At 35.2% G+C, this 25,245-nt stretch overlaps 1 protein-coding gene across 1 annotated transcript in view; it reads left to right on the top strand.

Annotated features, from left to right (window-relative positions):
- The window catches only part of AASS (aminoadipate-semialdehyde synthase), a 67,897-nt gene that overhangs the window by 33,483 nt on the left and 9,169 nt on the right, over positions 1-25,245 (top strand). The window contains exons 12-19 of the mRNA XM_025381198.1: positions 8,779-8,838; positions 9,026-9,093; positions 11,592-11,710; positions 11,879-12,005; positions 17,333-17,443; positions 17,540-17,648; positions 18,614-18,754; positions 24,267-24,434. Of these exons, the coding sequence (XP_025236983.1) occupies positions 8,779-8,838; positions 9,026-9,093; positions 11,592-11,710; positions 11,879-12,005; positions 17,333-17,443; positions 17,540-17,648; positions 18,614-18,754; positions 24,267-24,434 (903 nt within the window). The remainder of the gene's footprint in view (positions 1-8,778; positions 8,839-9,025; positions 9,094-11,591; positions 11,711-11,878; positions 12,006-17,332; positions 17,444-17,539; positions 17,649-18,613; positions 18,755-24,266; positions 24,435-25,245) is intronic.

Below are 25,245 nucleotides of genomic sequence, written 5' to 3'. Positions count from 1 at the left end.
TAAATTTATCTTGTTTAGGATTATTAACATCTATGTTCATTAGAGAGTTTTATCTATAACTTTATTTTATTATCAGGTCTTTGTCAGGTTTGGATATTAAGGTTATGTTGGCCTTAAAACAAGTTAGAGAGTATTTCCTTATTTTTGGTCTCAGGAGCATTTTACATGAGATTACTGTTAGTTCTACTTGATACAATTCATTAGCAAAACGATTTGGGTTGGTAGCATTTTTGTTTGTTTCTTTTTTGTTTGGTTTTAAGGGTGAGTTTTAAAATTATAGGTTACATTTTATTTAAAAACTTAAGAATGTTCAGACTTTTATTTTTCTTCTGTCAATTTTGGTATGCTTATTTTCTAGGAATTTATATTTCATCTAAGTTGTAAACTTTATTGTCACAATATTTTTTTAGTAATAATCTTATTAACTCTTTAACAGATTCTGTAGGGATTTCTCTTTTTCCTGATGTTGTTCGGGTATGCCTTCTGTTTTTTCTTAATCTATTTTACCTGGAATTGATCAATTTTATTAGTCATCTCAAAAAATCAGTTCAACTTTGGTGATCATCTCTATTTTATATCATTTTCTATTTTCTTAATTTATAATCTTACCTTTACTATATTCTTTATTTTACTTTATTGAGAGCTTAGTTAACCTTTCTTTTCATAACTTCTTACAATAGTGCTTAGGTAATTATTTTTCTGTGTTTCTCTTTAGCAATATATGCATTTTAAAGCTATTAGATTTGATTTGAGTATGGCCCATTTTTGATTGTATTATTTGTTGTTTTGTTATTGAGTTCTTTGCCTTTCTTGTATATTCTGGGTAATACTTCCTTGTGAGATGTATGGTTTGCAAATACTTTCTCCCATTCTGTTGTTTCTTTACTCAATTGATTTTTTGTTTGCTTGTTTGTTTTGCTGTGAAGAAGCTTTTTAGTTTGATGTAATTCCATTTGTCTATTTTTGGGTTTTGTGCTTGTGCTTTTGAGTTTTTATCCAAAAAATTCTTAACCAGGTCAATGTCATGAAGCATTTCCCCTATGTTCTGGTTTTTTTTTTTTTTTTTTTTCTAGGAGTTTCATAGTTTTAGGTCTTCCATTAAAGTGTTTAATCCATTTTGAGTTTTTTTAATATGATGAGAAATAGGGCATCTAGTTTTATTCTTCTGAATGTAGATATCCAATTTTCCCAGCACCATTTATTGAAGAGACTCTTCTTCCCAAAGTGTTTGTTCTTGACACTTTTCTCCAAAACTGGTTGGATATGGATGTATGGATTTCTTTCTGGGCTTGCTTTTCTGTTCAATTGGTTTATATGTCTGCTGTTATGCCAGTACCATGCTGTTTTAGTTACTATAGCTTTGTGGTATATTTTGAAGTCAGGTAGTGTGATGCCTCCAGTTTCGTTGTTTTTGCTAAAGATTGTGTGATGATTTGAGGTCTTTTGTGATTTCATAGTAGTTTTAGGATTTTCTTTTCTATTTCTGTGAAGATTGTCTTTTTTTTTTTTTTTTTTTTTTGGATAAGGATTGTCCTGAATTTGTAGATTGCTTTGGGTAGTATGGGCATTTTAAAATATAAATTCTTCCAATCCATGAACATGGGAATATCTTTACATTTGTTTTTGTTTTCTTCAATGTCTTTCATCAATGTTTTACAGTTTTTAGTGTAGAGATCTTTCGTTTCCTTGGTTAAATTTATTCTTACGCATCTTATTTTTATTGTGGCTATTGGAAATGGGATTTTTTTTTCAGATTGTTTACTGTTGGCATATATAAATGCTACTAATTTTTGTATGTTGGTTTTGTATTCTGCAACTTTACTAAATTTGTTTATCAGTTCTAACAGTGTTTTGATGGAGCCTTTAGGGTTTTCTATATATAAGATTTTGTCATCTGCAAACAAGGACAATTTGACTTCCTGCTTTCCAATTTGGATACCTTTGTTTTCTTTTTTTTTGTCTAGTTACACTGACTAGAACATCCAGTACTATGTTGAATAGTAGCATCCTTTTCTTGTTCTACATCTTAGAGAAAAAGCTTTCAATTTTCCGTGATTAGTATGATGTTAGCTGTGGGTTTGTCATATATCTTTTATTATGTTGACATATGTACCCTCTATGCCTAATTTGATGAAAGTTTTTATCATAAAGTGATGTTGAATTTGTCAAATATTTTTTTTCAGTTTCCGTTGGAATAATCACATGGTTTTCGTCCCTCATTCTGTTAATGTGATAAATTATGTTTATTAATTTGCATATGTTGAACCATCCTTGCACCCCTGGAATGAATCCCATTTATTATGGTGAATGCTCTTTTAAATATGCTGTTAAATTTGATTTTCTAGTATTTTGTTGAAAATTTTTGCATCTATATTCTTTAGGGATATTGGCCTGAAGCTTACATTTTTTGTTATGTCCTTGTCTGATTTTGATATCACATTAACACTGGCCTCATATAATTAGTTTGGAAGAATTTCCTCCTCCTTGATATTCTGGAATAGTTTGAGAAGAAGTGGTGTTAATTCTTCTTTAAGTGTTTGGTAGAGTTCAGTAGTGAAACCATCAGGTCCTGGGCTTTTCTTTGATGGGAGACTTTTTATTACTGATTCAATCTCACTGCCTGTTATTGATTCGTCTATTCAGATTGTTTATTTTTTTCTGGTTCAATCTTGGTAGGTTGTAATTGTCCAGGAATTTGTCCATTTCTTCTAGGTTTTCCAATTTGTTTGCATATCATTGTTCATAATGCTCTCTTATGATCCTTTGTATTTCTGTGGTATCAGTTGTAATGTCTCCTTTTTCATCTGTGTGTGTGTGTGTTTGTTTTTTTGAGTTGTGGGTGATATATTATGCAATATTGTTGCAGAAGCTAATACGTACTTAAAAAAAAACCCTTTAGGTTCAGGGGTACATGTGCAGGTTTGTTCTTAGGTAAACTTGTGTCACAAGGGGTGGATGTACAGATTATTTCATCACCAGGGTATTAAGCCTAGTACCCAATAGTTATTTTTTTCTGCTCCTCTCCCTTCACCCTCAGGAAGGCCCCAATGTGTGTTGTTCCCCTCTATGTGTCCATATGTCCTCATCATTTAGCTCCTGCTTATAAGGGAGAGCATTCAGTATTTGGTTTTCTGTTCCTGCATTAATTTGCTAAGGATAATGTCTTCTAGCTCTATCCATGTTCCTGCAAAAGACATGATGTCATTCTTTTTTATGACTTCGTAGTATTCCATGGTGTACCACATGTTCTTTATCCAGTCTATCATTTATAGGCATTTAGGTTGTGTCCATGTCTCTGCTATTTACAATAGCGCTCCAATGAGCACTCTTTACAACACTATGTGCGTGTGCATGTGTCGTTTTGATAGAACATTTTATATTCCTTCAGCTATATACCCAGTAATGGGATTGCTGGGTTGAAGAGTAGTTCTGTTTTCATCTCTCTGAGGAATTGCCACACTGCTTTCCACAAGGGTTGAACTGATTTATACTCCCACCAACAGTGTATAAGCATCCTTTTTCTCCACAACCTCACCAACATCTGTTATTTTTTGACTTTTTAGTAATATCCATTCTGACTGGTGTGAGACGGTGTCTCATTGTGGTTTTGATTTGCATTTCTCTAATGATCAGTGATGTTGAATTTGTTTTCATATGCTTGTTGACTGCATGTATGTCTTCATTTGAAAAGTGTCTGTTCATGTCCTTTGCCCAGTTTTTAAGGCGGTTGTTTTTTCTTATAAATTTAAGTTTTTACAGAAGCCAGATATTAGACTTTTGTCAGATGCATAGTTTGCAAATATTTTCTCCCATTCTGTAGATTGTTTACTCTGTTGATAGTTTCTTTTGCTGTGCAGAAGCTCTTCACTTTAATTAGATCCCATTTGTTGCAATTGTTTTTGGTTCTTCATCATGAAATCTTTGCCAGTTCCCATGTCCAGAATGGTTTTGCCTAGATCATCTTCCAGGGTTTTTAATTTTGAGTTTTACATTTCATTCTTTAATGCACTTTGAGTTTATTTACACCATTTTATATAGTGTAAGGAAGCGATCCAGTTTTAATCTTCTGTATAGCTAGCCAGTTATCCCAGCACCATTTATTAAACAGGGAGTCCTTTCCTCATTGTTTGTTTTTGTCAGCTTTGTTGAAGATCAGATGGTTGTACATGTGTGGCCTTATTTTTGAACTCTCTATTCTGTTTTATTGGTCGTTGTTTCTGGTTTTGTACCAGTCTTATGCTGTTTTGGTTACTGTAGCCCTGTAATATACTTTGAAGTCAGGTAGCGTGATACCTCCAGCTCTGTTCTTTTTGCTTAGGATTGCCTTGGCTATTCAGCTTCTTTTTGGTTCCATGTGAATTTTAAAATAGTTTCTTTCTAGTTCTATGAAGAATGTCATGGGTAATTTGATAAGAATAGTATTGAATCTGTAAATTGCTTTGGGCACTATGGCCATTTTAATGACATTGATTACCCTTGAAAACTGGCAACAAGGATGCCCTCTCTCACCACTTGTATCCAGCATAGTATTGGAAGTCCTGGCCAGAGCAATCATGTAAGAGAAAGAAATAAAGAGCATTCAAATAGGAAGAGAGGAAGTCAAATTATCCCTTTTTGCAGATGACATGATTCTATATGTAGACAACCCATAGTCTTAGCCCAAAAATTAAGCTGATAAGCAATTTCAGCAAAGTTTCAGGATACAAAATCAACATACAAAAATCACTAGCATTCCAATACACCAACAACAGTCATCTGAAATTTTATTTATTTGAGTCTTTTCTCTTTTCTCCTTAGGCAGACTCGGGGCTTGTTGATTTTGTTTACCTTTTCAAACAAACTGTTTCATTGATCTTTTGTATTTTTTACGTCTCTATTTTGTTTATGTCTTCTCTAACCATCGCTATTTCTTTGTGTCTACTAATTTTGGTTTCAGTTTGTTCCTGTTTTTCTTGTTTCTTGAGGTGCAACATTCGTTTATCTGAGATCTTTGTTCTTTTTTGAAATAGGCATTTCAACATTGCTATAAACTTCCTTCTGAGTACTGCTTTGCTCTATCGCATAGCTTTTGGTAGGTTGTGTTTTCATTTTCATTTGTCTCTAGAAATTTTTAAATTTCCTTTTTAATTTCTCTATTGACTCCTTGATTGATGAGGAATATGTTGTTTAATTTGCATGTGTTTGTAGTTTCCAAAGTCTCTCTTGTTATTGATTTCTAGTGTCATACCATTGTGATCAGAAACAATACTTGATATGACTTCAGTTTTTTAAAAATTTGTTAAGATGTATTTTGTGGCCTACCATATGATCTATTCTGGAGAATGATCTATAAGTAGTAGAGAAGAATGCGTACACTGGTGCTACTGGATAAAACGTTCTATATTTATCTATTAGGTTCATTTTGTCTAAAGCACAGATCAATTCCAGTATTTTGTAATTAATTTCTTCCTGGTTGGTCTTTCCATTTTTGAAGGAGGGGTATTGAAGTCTCCTACTATTATTGCTTTGGTATTTATTTTTTACCTTCATGTTGATTAATTAATATTTGCTTTATATGTTTAGGTGTTCCAATATTGAGAGAACATATATTTACAATTGCTATGTCTTCTTAATGACTTGAGCTCCTTAATAATGACTTTCTTTGTCTCTTGTGAAAATTTTTGAGTTAAGTTTTTTCTGTCTGGAATAAGTATTGTCCCTGTCCTCTATTGGCTATTATTTGCATGGAATATCTTCTTTCATCCCCTTTGAGGGATGAAAGCCTATGTGCATTCTTAAGGTGAAAGTATGTCTCTTGTGGGCAGCATACAGTGAGAGTCTATTTTTTTTTTTTTTCTCCTTACAACTTTTATTTTAGCTTCAGGGGGTACATGTGCAGTTTTATTACATGGGTAAATTGCATGTCACTGGGGTTTGGAGCACAGATGAATTCATCACTCAAGTAGTGAGCGTAGTACCTGATAGGTAGTTTTTCAATTTTCACCCTCCTTCCATCCTCCACTCTCAAGTATACCCTGGTTTCTATTGTTCCCTTCTTTGTGTCCATGTATACTCAGTGTTTAGTTCCCACTTATAACTGAGAACATGTGGCATTTGGTTTTCTGTTCCTACATTAATTTGCTTAGGATAATGGCCTTCAACTGATTCCAGATTGCTGCAAAGGTCATAGTTGCATTGTTTGTTTGTTTGTTTTTGAGGCAGTCTTGCTCTGTCACCCAGGCTTCTGTAGTGGCACAATGTCATCTCACAAACCTCCACCTCCTGGGTTCAAGCAATTCTCCTGCCTCAGCTTCCCCAGTAGGTGGAATTACAGGTACCCACGACCAAGCCTGGCTAATGTTTGTATTTTTAGTAGACACAGCATTTCACCATGTTGGCCAGGCTAGTTTTGAAATTCTGACCTCAGGTGATCTGCCCACCTTGGCCTCTCAAAGTGCTGGGATTACAGGTGTGAGTCACTGTGCCTGGCCAATTTCATTCGTTTTTATGGCTGCATAGTATTCTATGATGTATATATACCACATTTTCTTTATCCAATTCACCACTGATAGGTATCAAGATTGATTCCATATCTTTGCTATTGTGACTAGTAGAGCTTTGTTTTTTTTAATCCGTTCAGCCACATATGTATGTATGTATACTATATATATATACACACACACACAAATATATAGTGTGTGTGTGTGTATATATATAGTATACATACATACTATATATATTTCTTTTTTACTTTTCTGAGTTGGGTGCAACCAGTTAATATTTTTTGATGTCACAATTTACATCTTTTTAGCTTACATATTTCTTGATACTTTATTGTAGCCATCATTATTTTGACTGTTGTGAATTTTAACTTTCATCTTAGAGTTATAAATACCTATCTTTTGCAGAGTGCCATAGTAGTATTGGGGTATTCTGGATTTGATTGTATATCTACCTTTACCAGTGAATTTTGTACTTTTATATGTTTGCATGTTAGTAATGTTATTTTTTTCTACTTGAAAAACTCCCTTAAGCATTTCTTATAGAGCAGCTCTAGTGGTGAAGAATTCCCTAAAGTTTTGCTTGTCTGGGAAAGGCTTTATTTCTTCTTTTTTTCTGAAGGACAGCTTTGCTGTGTATAGCATTTTTGGCTGGCAGTTTTCTGTGCATCAGCACTTTGAATATATCATTCCATTCTCTCCTGGCCTGCAGGATTTCTACTGAGAAATCTGCTGATAGTTTAATGGAGATTCCCTTATATGTAGCATGATATTTTTATCTTGCTGCTTTTAACATCATTTTTCTTTGGTTTTTGACAGTAATTATAAAGGGACCTCTTTGGGTTGACTCTGGAGATTGTTGAGCTTCTTCATATATCTGGAGGTTCATCTGTCTTCCAAGGCTTGAAACATGTTATTTTTCATTTATCAAAAATTTATATTCATTAATTTTAAAGTTTTACATCTTTTAAAAAAGTTATCTATATTGTACTTTTATTTTTTGAACATATTAATCACAATTTAGAATCATTTTTGTTAATTCCATTACACTTCTTGGTTCTATTTATGTTCCCTGTTTTTTTCCTTGGTTTTTGTGGTTTTCAGTAAATTCTTGCCTTTCAATATATTTATTTATTTTTGGTTGAATGCTAGACATTGTGTATTCAAAACTTTAGAGATGACTCGAGGCTCCGGATATTGTGTGATTTTCCTCCAGATAATATATTCTTTGTTTTGGGCAGTGGGATAGACAAGGATAAAGGTTAGGAGAAATTCACCTAAATTCAGTTAGGATGAAGTAATTTAAATCTAGGTTTCAGTCCTTTGGAGAACTGACGTTTTTCAAATTACCATTTATTTTAGATACATGAAAACAATTTTCTATTTATTTTAATACACTAAATAAATTCTCTGTTACCAGCACCTTCTAGGTACATTTTTCTTGTTTTTAGTTGGGTGAGTGAGCTAGATCTTAACCCCTAGTTAGGGAGGAAAGACTGTCTCATTGGCCCTTCTCTGTCCACCAGAAGCAGCAATGCTCACTTATATGCCATTACTTCTTGGCAGTATGTTCAAGAATTGGGTTCTCTGAGAGGGACTAACTTATATACCCATTGCTTCTTGGCAGCATATTCAAGAGTTGGGTTCCTTGGGAGAAAAGAGGAGGACTAGAAGGTTGCTGAAATGTTAATATGAGAATCTTACTTTGTTGTCTCTGACTCAATTCTGCAAGATAACGTGAAGACGATGTGCATGACTTTCAAGGTTCTACTCGGTCAAGTCACTTTTGCTACCACCTTTGAAATGCTGATGTATCTATACATATAACTACTAATACTGATCTGAGGGAGACCCCTTACTGCTGAGGTGGTGGCCTTGCTGAGTGGAAAACCTCATTCTCTACTCCTAATAGAACAACTTGAACTTTTGGAATGGAGTAGAGGCCCTTGAAGAGGGGACTATAGCTATAAAGCTTGTGAAGATATTTGGCAACGTGCTTAATACGATACATTTAACTGGTTGGAAAAGATAAGCTTTTTTGTGTTCACAGCAAGCAAGGATGATTATAATCCAATTTTAGTTTTAAAATTGGGACTTGTGCTGAAACACCATAGTCTTGTGCGTAGAGTTGATTTCTTGTAGAAGACTTCTATTAGCAATCCCTTATACTCGGTGATCCTCAGAAAACTGTTTCTTAAATTCTTTTTTTCCCTTGATTAATATTTTAATATGGATACAAACACCAAGAGGCCTTCTTTGCAGTGTCATTTATCTCTTACAAATCTCATTTTCCTTTCAGATATTATCAGATGCGACACAGCCTCTTGAAAGTCAGAATTTTTCTCCTGTGGTGAGAGATGTAAGTTATGAGAAGAATATTTTTTCATAAATGTGTTTTTTCTATTACCATTTTTGCTCTCTTCTCTCTCTCTCTCTCTCTCTCTCTCCATCTTTGCCATTCTGTCTCTTCTCTATCAGTCATGAGACCATGTTTGTAGGACTAAACTGTGGATACTAAAGAAATGTCTTGTGTCATATACATTTAGGCAGTGATTACATCCAACGGTACATTACCTGATAAATATAAATATATCCAGACACTCCGGGAGAGCAGGTAAGTATTGTTCAAATCCTCTTGTTTTATACATTTATTCTTATCTTGGAATTAATGAGCATTTTTTAATGCTTCAATGGGAGTTCTTAATATTAGGTTTGCACAATATATAAATTTTGATGATGTTTGAAAATGTAGGAAATCCAAACTAAGTGGCTGGCTGAAACCACTGTGACTGTTTCCCACTTAACAGTAGTATAGCATCATTTTGGCTTTCTAATAGCCTGTGTAGATGTATGGGTAAGCAAGCAAAAATCCAAAAGGATTGTCCTTCAGGTAGCTTCTTATTTTTCTCAGACTTTTTACACATGGTCATGCCTCAGTTATTTTTTCAAAGGAAAATGAGCACACTAGACTTTCTGTGGTGATTTCAGTTTGGGTTTTAGTTGAGGATTTGGACTCTCTTTTGTTTAGTGTAGTGTTCAGGAAAGTGAATTCGTGATTACAAATTAAGAGAGTTGTGAATAAACAATTGATGGAAATAAGAGGTAGTTTTCTCCAGGGATTCTTATTAGGGGGAAGATGCCAAAAAGTAATGTAGCGAATCTACTCAAGAGGATCATTACTTTAGAAAGGTCTTTAGCTAAGGCCCTTGTTTCCTTAATTGATTTTACTACTTAAAGTTTGAAAACATTAATTTTATTTTTTTGGAATGTTCTGGTCTCCTCCAGCCAATTGCCTTTGATCTGTGTTTATATCTATTCTGCTGGTCTTTTCACATTAAAAAAGGAACCCATGTACTGAAGTCTCAGGAGAAACCAGAGCTGGGAAACAACACAACACAACACAATTGTCTTATCTTCTTTTTCAGTGGTTCTACCTACAAGCAGTAAACAACCAGATCTGCCCAGATCAAGCGTGCTATAGTTAGGCCTTTTCCATATGTGCTGGTTTGATTATAGTTACTTTTTGATGTGTCAGTGAAATATTCTGGTGTAAGACACTAAGTATTTAATTTTTTTTCTTTGTGAATAAGAGAAGCTAGCTCTATAACCCTATAGGAGAATTTCTTACAGGTAAAACTTCACATCTGTTTGTTTTTCATAGCTCTATGTTTTGATTCTCATCATCCGATGGTCTTTTACACTACTGATACTAGTGACAAGTCTAACATGACTGGTCATGATGATATCTTCTCTCTTACGTGTCATATTTCATGTAGCAGCAGGTTTACTTGGCTGATTGCTAGAACTTGCTGCCCTCTTTCCTGATGGAAACTTGTGCCAAGATACTAATAACAAAGTTTGCATTTTGAAAGGAAATTTACTTTGTATTGAATCCTGCCTTATTCTTCTGTTCTTTTCATCACTTAGCACAGTGATTATTAACCTGGAATCTGGGGTTTGGGGGTACTGATGGGCTAGACAGTATTAGAATCTAGGAGTGAGTTTCTATTTTGAGCATTTGATATTTGGAATGTTTTAATTATACAAACTACAGAAAATATTGTTAGACAGAATGTATAATAACCAAATAATAGTGGTTCTCTCTGGAAGGTGAAATGGGAGACGGTAGTAGTTAAATGAGACCTCTTCACATCAGTAATAATGTGTGTTGGGGTACAGAGGGACAGGAATGTTTTATACTTATACTTATTTTTATTTATTTAAAATTAATGAAAAGGTTTTTGGGTTAATGTTCAAGAGACATTCTGACCTAAAGATTCTAAATAACAGAGCCTACTTCAGTCCCTGGCACCAGGCCATTTCTTTGGTTTCATGTTGATAACAGGGAATTTGATTCAAAAAATATTTAATGAGTAAATTCCATATTTAAGACAAAACATGCTGAGCATTAATGGGTTTGTAAAGATGGGTAAGTCTTAGATGCTGCCTTGGAGGTCATAGTTTGTGGGAAAGACAGAAAATCATCTGCCTGGAAGGTATAATTCCAGCAGAATAAACTGTTCAAGAATTAAAATAATGCCTAACACTAGTCTTCATTTTCTACATTTAACCCGTGACATTTGTGACTCAAAGTCATGGTTTTGACTATTTTCAAGTGACCCTAAAGATATATGACAAAACAATTTCTAATATGGGTAATAATATTCACTTCCTCAAATTGTTGCCTTCTGGGATTGTTGTGAGTAATAAATAAAGTTTCCAAGGTAAAGCCCCTTGCATGATTTTGAATTACATCTTCTGGAAGGATAAAATGTGAGACCAAGTTACTTAATCACAAGCAAACCGAGAAAAGGTCCAGCACCTGCACCTCAGTAGTAATACTGGAAATTCATGAAATACATCTATACATCTACAGATATATATCTCAGAGATGTCACGTCTATTGTTCTTCATTGTACAAAATGTAAAATAATTGAAGAAATATGTTGGTATAGGGAACTCACTCATGTTGAAATTCTTATTTTAAGTAATGTGAAGAGAAAATGTTGCTTCATTATTTAGGTTTTAGTATGATTTGTGGACAGTAAGATTCTGTTATTTAAAAAAAAATAAAATTTTAATTAGCCCCTTCCCCTCTTTTTTTTTAAATAGGGAATGTGCTCAGTCACTTTCAATGGGCACCAGAAAGGTTTTGGTTCTTGGATCTGGCTATGTATCTGAGCCTGTATTGGAATATTTATCAAGAGATGGCAATATAGAAATAACAGTAGGTAAATAAGCCCTGATTTTTGAAGAAGAAAAATATATTTTAAAGCATGTTGACTTCTACATTTTAGAAGACTACTTTGTTTCTGAAATTTGAACATTTATTTTTGGAGATATTAAAATATATTTTACTCTGACATATCTAAAAATGTGACTTTTAATTCTTGAAATAGGCTCTGACATGAAGAATCAAATTGAACAGTTAAGCAAGAAATATAATATTAATCCTGTTAGCATGGACATTTGTAAACAAGAAGAGAAGCTGGGCTTCTTGGTGGCAAAACAGGATCTTGTCATCAGGTCAGTATCTGGCAAGAAATGAGTTTCATATTTTTGTTGTTATTTCTTTTCTCTTATTTTTCTCTTTCTCTTTCACTTCTCTCTTCATACTCTTTTGGAGTAAACTTTTTAATTGAAGTATGGGTCCAGAAGGTGCACAAATCATAAGTATATAGCTCAATGAATTTTCACAAAGTGAGCACACTCTGTGACGATTATCTATGTCAGGAAACAGAGTATCAATAATTCCCCAGAAGCCCTCTTGTTGCCTCTTTCTATTCACTTACCCTGTCCTCTAAGAGTAAACACTATCCTGGCTTCTGACATTCAGTTTTTGCCTGCTTTCAAACTTCATATAATTGGAATCATTCAATAATGCTCGTTTGTGGCTGCCTTCTTCCATTCAGTGTTGTGATTATGAGAGTCATCTGTGCTATTGTCTGAAATAATAGTTTATTCATTCTCATTGCTGTGTAGTATTTCATTATGTGAATATACCATTATTATTTATTTGACTACTATAGATATTTAGGTTGTTTCTGGATTTTGGCTATTATAAGTCACACTGTTATACACATTTCAGTATTTGTCTTTTTGTGACCATTTCACCAAAACAGTAATTACACATTTCTGTTGGGTATATACTTAGAAGTGCGATTGCAGGTCATAAGGTATTAATGTTTTATATACTTTAGTATCCATTTTATTCTTTGGAGTTATAAAACTTAAATGAAATAAGTAGATTACTTAGCCTTATGACCATTTTAAGTCTCTCATAGCAACAGATCTTGAAATAGAGTATTACTAACAAAAATGCAGATCTAACATCTAGATACAGCGTTACATGAGATTTACTGTATAACTAAATTTGGTTTTGATATTTGAGTACATGTGTACACAAAGAAAGGAACAACAGACATCAGGGCCTACTTGAGGGTAAAGGGTGGGAGGAGGGTGAGGATTGAAAAACTACCTATTGGGTACTATGCTTATTACCTAGATAACGAAATAATCTGTACACCATACCCCCATGACATACAATTTACCTGTATAACAAACCTGCACATGTACCCCTGAACCTAAAATCAAAGTAATAAATAAATAAATAATAAATACATTTGGTTTTGAAATGTCAAAGTGATGAGAATAGTTATTCATTCTTAGAATTTTCCCAAGATGAGAGGAAGACAGTTATCTGTTCCCTCACAGTGATTACCTAATCACTTGCACAGATCAGTTTCAAATTGTATCTTTGGAGGAAGTTCTGTGATATTCTGCTTAAAAAAAAAAAAAAAGCAGGCTTGGAAATCATATAATGAAAGGTAGTTCTGTAAGCTGGCATTTTTACATTTCTCTTGATATCTTTAAATGTAGGCTAACTTCATGCACTTAAAATGTCACTCAACTTATAAAAATTTTATGAGCATTAATTTTTATTTAGAAAAAATTGACTAATGACCAACTAAACCTCTCTGATATTTACCATGTAAAGAAATCCTGATTCAAAATAGAATGATCTAGCCTTCCAAGTAGAACAGTAATTTATTTTGACACACATAGGTACCTAAATATATCATTTTTAATTAAAAGTAAATAACACGATAAAATCCATTTGAAACAAAATCTGAAATAAAATGTGACAAGATAATGGACAAAGACATCAATCTATTAATATATCCAAATTTTAAAATTTAGCAAACAGGTGGCCTTCAATAAGATTTAGCATTAGCAAAATCTGTTTTATATTGAATCTTTTCTCATTTGGTATATTTTCTATGCTGAATAGTGGTAATGCCATTAAACAGTGTTATCCTATAGCATTCCTTACAATTTTTTTTTCTTTTTTGGAGACAGAGTCTCATTTTGTCACCCAGGCTGGAATGCAGTGGCACAATTTTGGCTCACTGCAACTTCCGCCTTCCAGACTCAAGTGATCCTCCCACCTCAACCACGCAAGTAGCTGGGACTACAGGCATATGCCACTATGCCTAGCTACATTTTGTATTTTTAGTAGAGATGGGGTACCACCATGTTGCTCAGGCTAGTCTTGAACTCCTCAAGCAATCTACTTGCCTCAGCCTCTCAAAGTGCCAGGATTACCACATAAGCCACCATGCCTGGCCAACTGTTTTATTTTTTAAGTTGAGGAAATAATGTTTTGATATAAACACAGTGATAGGGACTACAAAAAAATGAGTAAAGAATATGTTTCAAAAAAAAATTTTAGTAATATGTACAATTCTCATAGTTTTAATTTTTCAAATTTAGTTTTTAATAATTTAATACAAAGTAGTAATTGATTTCAATGTTTCTTTGAAAATTCCACATGTATTTTGTATGTATTTTTCACAAGTGACATTTTCGACCTTTTGGAGTAATTGGGCTGGAGTCAACTTAAATAATTTGAGTATGTCCCATTGAGTGCTTCCTATATCATATTCGAGACGAATTATGAACTCTAATCGGTTTGTCTAAAAAGTGCCACCAGGGACAATCCTAATATTGTACTTCTCGGCCTATTATAAGGACAAGTTTTAAAATATTATTAGATCTTAGTAAAATTTTGATTGGGCAAGTTTAATATGGAGAATGTGATTTAAAAATTTCTGCTTAACTTTTAAGATGATGACATTGCACCTTTTCTATTAATATTTGCTTCTAATAGTTTTGCAAGTATTTTACTCAGTGGCTTCTAAAAGTCTACCAAATTTGTTAGCACTAATTCTTTTTGGTTTAAAGAAACAAAAACACAGAGACCAGGAGCTTTTGATACTGATAAAAGACATACACAATTTTATTCTGCATTATAATAAATTTAAATAGCAATACTCTATTCCATTGGCCTGCAGAGGAGTAAATGCCTGAAAAGTGGTTTTATTTTTTTTTATGAAGTAGAGAAAATCTGAAGTATGCAGAATGAATTTCACAAGTACAACGATATAGTGTGATATTGTTTACATTGGTTTTTATTTTTTTGTTGGTACTGTAGACAGCTTTACCAAACAGGCATTAAAAACAACTTAAATATTGTCATGTAATTAATAGGGTATTTTATTATTCCTAGAATAGAATATGGATATACTCATGTATATAACACTCATATTTATGAAAATTTAATTTCTTATGATTATGCAGTCCCAGAACCAAATTATTATACCACAGCCAAATTTGTTGAAATCTCAATCAAAGTTGAGCTTTGAGTACAACATTATCTGTTGTTCACCGTGTGGATTTTTAGCCATTTTGATAGCCTTTACACTGATCAATACCATTAAAGCCTATCTCCTCCTTGGGCCCTTTCTGGAGTCTACTCAATAATGTAATACATGAGCTGTAGAAATACAGGGACGAATGGATCAAAATCCATTAAATGTTAAAAAGATATAACTGGTTGCATGCAGAGGAAGGATATCTGGCTTTGGGGGAATCTGGGAAAGTTTTGTGGAGGAAAACAACTTTTTGGAAATTTCTTAAAGGGGCAGATATAATTTGGATAGGGGTTTTCTGTCTTGGGTTTTCCACTAAAATAGGGCTGCCTTTCTTTTTATCTCCACATCTTCCAAATGGCTATCAGGAAGTGGCAAACTAGGTCAAGATGGCCCATGTATTACGTTATTGAGTAGACTCCAGGAAGGGCCCAAGGAGGAGATAGGCTTTAATGGTGTTGATCAGTGTAAAGGTTATCAAAATGGCTAAAAATCCACATGGTGAACAACAGATGATGCTGTACTCAAAGCTCAACTTTGACTGGGTTTTCAACAATTTTGGCTTTGGGATTATAATTTGGTGCTGGGACTGCATAATCATGAGAAATCAAATTTTCATAAATATGAGTATTATATAAATGAGTGTATCTATTGTACAATAGTGTCTATTGTAGGAATAGTACAATATATTATATATAGTAGGAATAATAAAATACCCTGTCAATTACATGACAATATTTAAGTTGTTTTTTATTGACTATTTGGTAAAACTGTCTACAGCACCAACAAAAAAATGAAAACCAACATAAACAATATCATACTACACCATTGTACTTGTCAAATTCATTCTGCGTACTTCAGATTTTCTCTAGTTCATAAAAAAACACAAAAACAAAATAAACAATAAAACTACTTCTCAGGCATTTATTCCTCCTCAGGTCAATAGAACAGTGTTGCTATTTAAATGTGATAAAAAGGTGATTTTATTCTGTGGCCCACAGGGAGTCATTGATCATGTCCAAGGGAATATTTATTTATTTTACTTTCAACTTTTGTTTTACAATCAGGGGTTACATGTGCAGGTTTATTACAAAAGTATATTGTGTGATTCTGAGGTTTGGAGTATCAATGAATCTGTCAGCGAGTAACAAGCATAATACCCAGTAGGTCGTTTTTCAGCCCTTCCTTCACTTCTTACCTCTTCCCTCTGGTAGTGCTCAGTGTCTATTGTTTCCATCTTTAATTCCATGTGTACCCAATGTTCAGCTCCCACTTACTTGTAAGTGAGAGCCTGTAGTATTTGGTTTTCGGTTTCTGTGTTAGGTTGCATAGGATAATAGTTTCCAGCTGCATCCATGTTGCTGCAAAGAACACGATTTCATTCTTTTTTATGGCTATGTAGTATTCAGTGGTGTGTATGTATTACAGTTTTTAATCCAATTCACTGTTTTTGGTGTGTTTTTTATTTTTGTTTCATTTTGTTTTGTTTTGTTGAGACAGGATGTCACCCTACTGCCCAGGCTGGTGTGCAGTGGTGTGATCTCGACTCACTGCAGCCTTGACCTCCTGAGCTCAAGTGATCCTCTCACTTCAGTCTCTGGAGTAGCTGGGACTACAGGCATGCACCAACATGCTGGAATAATTTTTGTATTTTTTGTAGAGATGATATTTCACCATGTTGTCCAAGCTGGTCTTGATTCCTGGACCCAAGCGACCCACCTGTCTTTGGCCTCCTAAAGTGCTGGGATTACAGGCATGAGCCACAGCTCCTGGCCCCAATCCACTATTGATGAGCATGTCAATTGATTCCATTCTTTGTTATTGAGAATAGTGCTGTGATGAATATGTGAGTGCATGTGTCTTTTTGGTAGAATAATCTATTTTCCTTTGGATAGATACCCAGTAATGCGATTGCTAGGTCGAATGGTAGTTCAACCTTTAGCTCTTTGAGAAATCTCTGAACTGCCCTCTGTAGCAGCTGAACTAATTTACATTCCCACCAACAGTGTATAAGTGTTGCCTTTTCTGAGAGAATAATTTAATCAGAACAGTAACTTAAGATGCAGCTTTAATACAGTTCAAGTACCTCGGAAGGTAGGGTTGAAAAAGGGAGTTTCTGATTAGTTTCTTCCTGTTTTTAAGCTTGTTGCCTTATGTATTGCACCCTCTTGTGGCCAAGGCCTGCATCACAAACAAAGTTAACATGGTCACTGCAAGCTACATCACACCAGCACTAAAAGAATTGGAAAAGAGGTAAGTTTTAATCATTTTAAACAAACTGAGTGAATCCATGGCATTGTTTTTATTTTATATTCAAGTTTTCCTTTTTCCTCTTTCCACCTGCTGCAGTGTGGAAGATGCCGGCATCACAATCATTGGTGAATTGGGATTGGACCCTGGTCTTGATCACATGTTAGCAATGGAAACAATAGATAAAGCCAAGGAAGTGGGAGCCACGGTGAGCCCAATTTATGCCCAAAGGAGAACATGAAAATGTCTAACTTCTTGTGTACAGAATCAAAGTATGAGTTATAATATAGCAACACCTTTAATCAAAGTTAAAGAATTTTTTTGCTGGAGTACAATGGCATGATCTCAGCTCACTGCAACCTCCACCCCCCAGGTTCAAACAATTCTCCTGCCTCAGCCTCCTGAGTAGCTGGGATTATAGGCACATACCACCGTGCCCGGCTAATTTTGTATTTTTAGTAGAGATGGGGTTTCTCCATGTTGGTCAGGCCAGTCTCGAACTCCTGACCTCAGGTGATCCATCCCCCTTGGCCTCCCAGAAATTTTAAATAAAATCTTATAACTGCAAAAATATCTATATGGGAAAGCAATGTCCAGGTCTTAGGTAGCAACCAAATTTTGGAGAAACAGATGCTACTGTAAAATTTTGGCTTAATACAAATTTTAGACTACCTTGAAGATTCTGTAATAAGGTTTGACTTTTAAAAATGAGAAGAATCTTTGGGTATCAGAATCTGTTGATATGAAATATCATTTATGAAATAGTACCTTTGACAAGGTACTATTGGGTGTAAATGGGATGATTCAGATTGTTTTAGGTTTTTTGAGTGTGTGTATGTATATGTATTCAAATTATATATATGTAAATATACAATTTGAATTCAAAAGTTAGTAGGAACTGACCAAATAGAATTGAACTAAGAGTTGGATTTTTAACTGAACAAAATGTTAGTCACTATTTTTACAGTTTTTTTAAAAAACATATATATAAAATCATCTGTTATTTAATCGAATGGTACATGGCTTCGAAGATGTATTTTCGAACGCCTTAGTAACTTTAAGAATGAAAAACTGTAGCAAGTTTACTCCATTCATATCATTGTCCTCAATTGATTACTTTGACATTCTCTAACTTGTGAATTCTTCCTTATATATTGATTCTTTAATTTATAGATTGAATCATATATTTCCTACTGTGGTGGGCTTCCAGCCCCCGAACATTCGAACAATCCATTGAGATATAAATTTAGCTGGAGTCCAGTGGGAGTTTTGATGAACGTAATGCAGTCTGCCACCTATCTGCTTGATGGAAAGGTGAGGAATCTCATCCAAGCATAGTGATACCAACCTGCAATAACTGCCTGGGACAGTCTAAATACTCCCTGATCCCAAACCCTTTAATAATGCTGTCTCCATTATCTCCTCCTGTGGTATTTCACAGTGTATATTTTCTGCTCTGTTTAGCATGGTCTCCTTGCGGGTCCAAGCAAAGCCTGTGCCTATTCTTCCCTATGCCTTCTCACAAGTTGTTTCTGCCATTCAAAAATTCACTTCTCTATATATGTAAACACTGGTTATCTCTTGGTTTATTTCAGCATGACAGACATTTTCTGAGTATCTACTATGTGCTGGACTTTGGGCAAGTTACCCAAGACTGGCACGGAGAATGAAATTCATGACCTCAGGAAACTCACAGCTGGATTGGGGATGGGGTTTAGCTCTTAGAATGGAGGGTTTGTTGTGCTGGGGAAAGAAACTGCAATTTCTTCCCCAGCTGCCATGTAATAGAACGTAAGAACTCTCTGAGTTTGGTATTATTTTCATTATTTTACAATAAGAAAGCTGTGGCTCAGAGATTATGTCTGAGGTCATTTGACTGAGAGTCAAACCCAGGTCTAACTAACTCTTAAAAGATGTTTTTTTCTCCTTTTGCCAGATTGCCTAATGGCTGGAAGGACAGACACGAGAATAAATAATTATAATTGAATAGGGAAATTTCCAAAGCATGTTAAAGTGGCTCAGAGGTACAGACAGGAGAACAGTTTAATTGGCCTTGGTGAAGGGGTTGAGGGAAGGAGGATGGGGAGAAGGAAAACTAGTGGAGAAGAGGATGTGCTTGGCCTTGAAGGATATGAAGGTGCCAGCTAGGCAGGGATGTTAGCACTCATGGTATGACAGTTTTACAAGGGGAAAAATCAGGTTTAGGGATTTAAGATAACAGCTACATTTAAAGAAATGGCAAGTGGCAGAGCCAGTATCCAAATCACATCTATCTGACTTCATAGTTTATGCTCATAGTTTGGAGAAAAATGTAATGAGACTCAGAGTGCCTCTTTGAATTGTGTTGTAGGCACTCACCCACCTTGCCCTAGTACTGGTCCTGCAGGGAATGATGAGTAATATGATCAGATAGATGTGTCTTAAAAAGATTATTATAGCATCAGTATTTTACATTGTCAATGTATCTGTGAATCGAAATGTATTGCAGGAGTTGACAGAAAGAATTTCTTAAGCAACAAGGTGAATGCCGTTATTAGCCATGGTCTTCCGTGCCTGTGATATAGAGAATAACTCATAGTTGGCTGTACCTTGGAATTACAAGGGGAGTTTAAAAAGTGCTTGGGCCTCATCCCTAAAGATTCTGATTTGCCTGGGTTTGGGGATTTTTAAAATCTCCCTAGTGATTCTAATATGCAGCCGAATTTGAGAACAACTGATTTAATGATCAGAGAACCACAGCTACACTTAAAATAGTACTAAACAAGCAGGACACTTAAACTTGGTGCCGGAATGTATGACATGTTTCAGGATAATAAACAGGATCGATGAGTTCTGGTCTAATTCCTGGCATCCCTCATAACATAGCCAAAGACCTGGCAGTTGAAAAGATCCACCGGATGTCAGTTTCCTGATGTGGAATGTGAGCACTGATGTTCCATCCAATTCTTCAGTTCTATGAATCATGAAGGTTTGGACCAGAATCTTAGTGTGATGTTTTACCAAGCACACATCCTTTTACATGCTACAGCCTGTCTCCTATTGCATTCCAACTGCTCCTTTTACCTTCTGCGATCTTAAGAGACTGGCCTATGTTTAGTATAAATTAACATGTGAAAGCAAGACAAATTCTTGTCTCAGTTGAGTAAAACACTTATTTTCAGGAGGCCTTATAAATGCTAAAGTTGGTAACAATGAAAGGGTCAGCAGAGTACAATCATCTAAAAGAAAGAGCAAGAAACTTGCTATCTGTGGGCCTGGCTCTGCCATTACTGGTTGTGAGCTTTGGGTTCCTTGTCAGAAGATGAGGACAATCACGCCAGCCTTCTGGGGTTCTTAGTCAGTGAGGTCACATAGATTGCAATCTGCCTAACAGCAGATTGTCAGGCATGTAATAAATCTAGCAAATATTAGCTACTTAAGGAAATTAGTAGTTGTGAGGGTTTAAGAAAAGAAAAAGGTTATTTTCAGGTAGCAGAAGTTGTATTTGTTAGATTTGAAGTTCTCTTCTTTCATCCTAAACTTCTTTTGTAAAAATGAGTACTTTTTGCATCTCTCTGACACTGTGGAGGATACCAAGAGAAAACATGACACTTTTCTTTTCTTTGCTAAAATAATACTCTTTTCAAGGTCCCACTTGCATTTCCTCTTGTGGATGAAGCTTTTTGTGACCACTCCAGCCTCTGTTCACTATTATTTTGTCTGAACTGAATCAAAGAATCAGACACTTCGTTTTTCCGTGTCTAAGAATTTTCTAGATGCTGCATTATTCAGTCAGTAATTCAAGTGTATCAGTGTGTTTCCCAAGCCAGATTGTTAAACAACTTAAAACCTCTCTTGTATTCTTGCCCTTCGCTCCCTCTGCCATCATCACCCTGCACCATGGAACGGGTCTTAAATAATTCACAGAATCATAATGGGGAACCAAGTCACTTCTCTGACTTCTACTTAAAATTGAAGCCTTAAACTTTTCCAGAAATTGGGCAGTGGCCTATGAATTTGAATATATCTCATTGTCTTATATCTTTGCAGTAATTTCTAGCCACTTGTACTATTTCTAACTTCTAATTTGATTCCTAACAATTGTGATTTTCTTCCACATATTCGGAGACAGTGATTTCATCTTCTCTTGGTTTCATTCCCCTCACAGGGGTGGTATACTTTTTTACATTGGTGGCATTTGGGAGTGACACGGCAGAGCTTTGCCATCACCTTCTGCAGTGTTTCCCAGTCTAACCTGGCAAAACATGTAATCTAAGTGAGAAGTGTGCTTGCTCCAAAACATCGCTTTAAGAGAAGTTTTCTAGCCCTCTATCCATTGCCTGCCACCACCTTGACTGCAGCACCCAGCCCCTTGGAAATCAAGAGCTACCACTGTCTTTCTTTGCCTGTATCCATTCTTTATGGAGCTTTCAGGTGCATCCCAGGTGGCATAATCTGGAATGCTGACTTTGTCAATATCCCCTTAAAAATACTGATCCAGAAATAAGCACGATTAAGGGGACAGTGTAGTAGAAGGAACACAGACATTGCAGTCAAATAGAACTGAGTTCAATTTGCCTTTGGGTGACTCAGCCTCAGTTTTTACCTCTGAAAAATGGGTTATTTCATGGATTAAAGATAATGCCCAGTACAAGGCACGGGGCACATAATGGGCCCTGAAAAAATGATTGTATATTTCCTTATTAATTTGGTGATCAAGCTTATTGTGATTATTTAAATATATATGATACATTATTCAAATATAACAGTGATTCTCTCTAGTTGGGAGATACGTATTTGTGTTTGTCTGTGTGTGTGTGTGAAAGAGCTGGCCCTAGAGAAACTTGCAACAGCAGTGAATAATGAGCCTGAGCATTGTCAGAGCAGAAAGAAACGTATATTCTCTGCAAAACAGATGAATATGTTTCTGTTGTCATTCAAATTATTAATAAAATAATAACCAAGAAAGAACTTATTGTTGAACTACATTATATGCCACTAGAAATACAACTATGAATTAACTATGAATTAATATCAAATGACAATGATTACCCAGTAATTTTTGGGTCAGGTTGCTTAGCCAACTGCCATTCTCACTAAATGAACCATTGCCATTCAGCTTACATTTCTCCATCTTCTTTGTAAGGATTTCATGATAGACTTATGAACTTGCTGTTTTATTTCTGATTGGTAAGCTAGAATATTATTGTCTTTATTGAATTTTCCTTTCAGAAATTTCCCTGACCTTCAAACAAGCAAACAAAACTTAAGAACTGTCATAGATTATAGAAATGAGATGGGTGTGAAGACCCTAACGGTCAACATTTGCTTTTTTTGTTTTTTAAGAGATGGTGTCTTGCTGTGTCCCTCAGGCTATTCTCAAACTCCTGGGCTCAAGGCATCCTCCTGCCTCAGCCTCCTGAGCCAAGTAGCTGGGATTACAGGTGGGCACCACAATGCCCAACATTTGCTTTCTTACATTTTTTCAAAAATTTAGAATTCTTTTAAATATATTGATTTTAAAGATGTAGTACAGAAATCATCCCTTTGGAAATGTTTACTCTGCAGTCTAGAAGAGTTCACAAGAAAATTAAATGAAAGGCATTCCTTACATCCTTCATTCAGATTTTCACTTTTGAAATTTGAAATTGTGCTTGGCACTCTCCAAAGGGAGCCTCTGAACTGAAAAGACTCCAGTGGTCCTGACATTGCAGCCAGCATAGTCCTTTTCTTTCTGGGGCTTCATCCACATATAAATGAGTTTCCATTTTCTCTCTCATACAAAGGCACGTTCAGAACCCATCTACAAATAAGGCATGAGAATCATTAAGTTTAGCCAAAGGCCTCTTCAGGCAAATCCTGTGAATCCACCTTAAAGTACATTGGCAGCTCCCTGGTACAGTATTGCTTTGTGCAGCTTAGAGAAATTGGTCAGAAATTGTTTCCAGTGGTACAATAAGGATAAAATTCAGTTCCACCAGCAGCACCAACCAGAATTCTCACACCTAATTTTATCACTCCAGAATACTTTCCATTATCTCAATGATAATAATAAGCCTCATAAACTAAAATAAAATTTGTCTTTTAATTAAAATTAGAGACAAAGAAATCCTTCATTGCATTTTGAGTATGTGTGATGGGGGTAGAGGTATGGGAAATAGAAGTACTGAGATATCAAAAGATTTTTATTTCATCACTCATGTTATTCCCTTCACAATTTGTGTGATCCCCGACACATAGATAGTAACTGCTTAATAAATTTAGCTGTCTGAATGAAATGTATGTGACTGATGCCTAATGTGGCATTTAGAAGGGTCATGAAAGTAAAAGAAAAGAATGAGAATATTGATTGTTGTTTGAGCGTAGAAGCCATTTAAATAATTATCTGTTGCTTTATTTTTTTAAGTTTATTTTTTAAACATTTTTATATAAAATAATTTTAGAGGTTTATTTTTTAAACATTTTTTATTTTTAAATAAACGTTTAAAAAATAAAATTAAAATGTTTATTTTAAAACTTTTTTCTAAATATTTATATTTTTAAAAAAGGCACATTCTAGTGGGAAATAATTTAGTGCCGTTTTATCCAGGGGAAGGAAAAAACTTGAAAATAAGACCTTATGTTTAGAAAAACTAAATGTTTTAGAGTCAAATTTTAAAGCTTGAGAGAAGAATTGCTTTGTGAATTATGATATTAGTAGAACAGCTTAAGTATGGGATAATGATTATGGTAGTTTCATTATTTTTTTTTTCAAAGTTCTGTTGCTTTCTTTGTCCATATAATGCAGGGAAGCCGTAAAAGAAAGGAACAACTGTAACCCCATCTGTGCCTTCTCAATGTTCCTCAGGTTGTGAATGTTGCAGGGGGCATCTCCTTTCTTGATGCCGTTACGTCCATGGATTTTTTCCCAGGATTAAATTTGGAAGGCTATCCTAACAGAGACAGTACGAAATATGCTGAGATTTATGGCATTTCTTCTGCTCACACTTTGTTGCGGGGGACACTGAGATATAAGGTAAGCAGCTGGACTTTAGATTCAACATGTTGCCAGTTTTGATGTACGTGATGTGTGCACTTAACTTTTCTTAGTAGTCAAAATAATTAAGATGATAAACCAAGTTGGAGTCTATATTTTTTTTTCAGAAATCTTATGATTGAATATTTTAGGAGACTCACCTCAAAATAAAAAGATAATTAATTGACTCATTAGGATTGAGGACAGGCAGGGCTTCAGGCTTAGTGAGAGTTAGAGGTCAAGTGATTTCCCCAGGACCTGATTTCTCCTAACCTCTCGGCTCTTCTTTCCAGTATTCACTGGACTCTCAAGTGCTATGCGATGGCAGAGTTGTGGCAGCATCCCCAGGCTTTCAGGATCAAGTTCAGTGGGAATAAAAAATGATACCGTTCTAATAGCCAAAAATACGATTTTTGTCTCATTAGCTCCCTAAGGTCAGTGGGATAAAATGTGCTCATCTACTTTGACCTATGTTATATGTCCCTAGAAATGGAGATGGATTCAATGTCATTAAAAAATGGGGACTGGTTCAAGCCTGTAATCCCAGCACTTTGGGAGGCCGAGACGGGCGGATCATGAGGTCAGGAGATCGAGACCATCCTGGCTAACACGGTGAAACCCCGTCTCTACTAAAAAATACAAAAAAAAAAAACTAGCCGGGCAAAGTGGCGGATGCCTGTAGTCCCAGCTACTCGGGAGGCTGAGGCAGGAGAATGGCGTGAACCCGAGAGGAGGAGCTTGCAGTGAGCTGAGATCCGGCCACTGCACTCCAGCCTGGGTGACAGAGCAAGACTCCGTCTCAAAAAAAAAA

This window comes from Theropithecus gelada, chromosome 3 (assembly GCF_003255815.1).
Source record: "Theropithecus gelada isolate Dixy chromosome 3, Tgel_1.0, whole genome shotgun sequence".
Lineage (NCBI taxonomy): Eukaryota > Metazoa > Chordata > Mammalia > Primates > Cercopithecidae > Theropithecus > Theropithecus gelada.
Note: the sequence above shows the minus strand (reverse complement) of the source record. Positions and strands in the feature narration are given on the sequence as shown.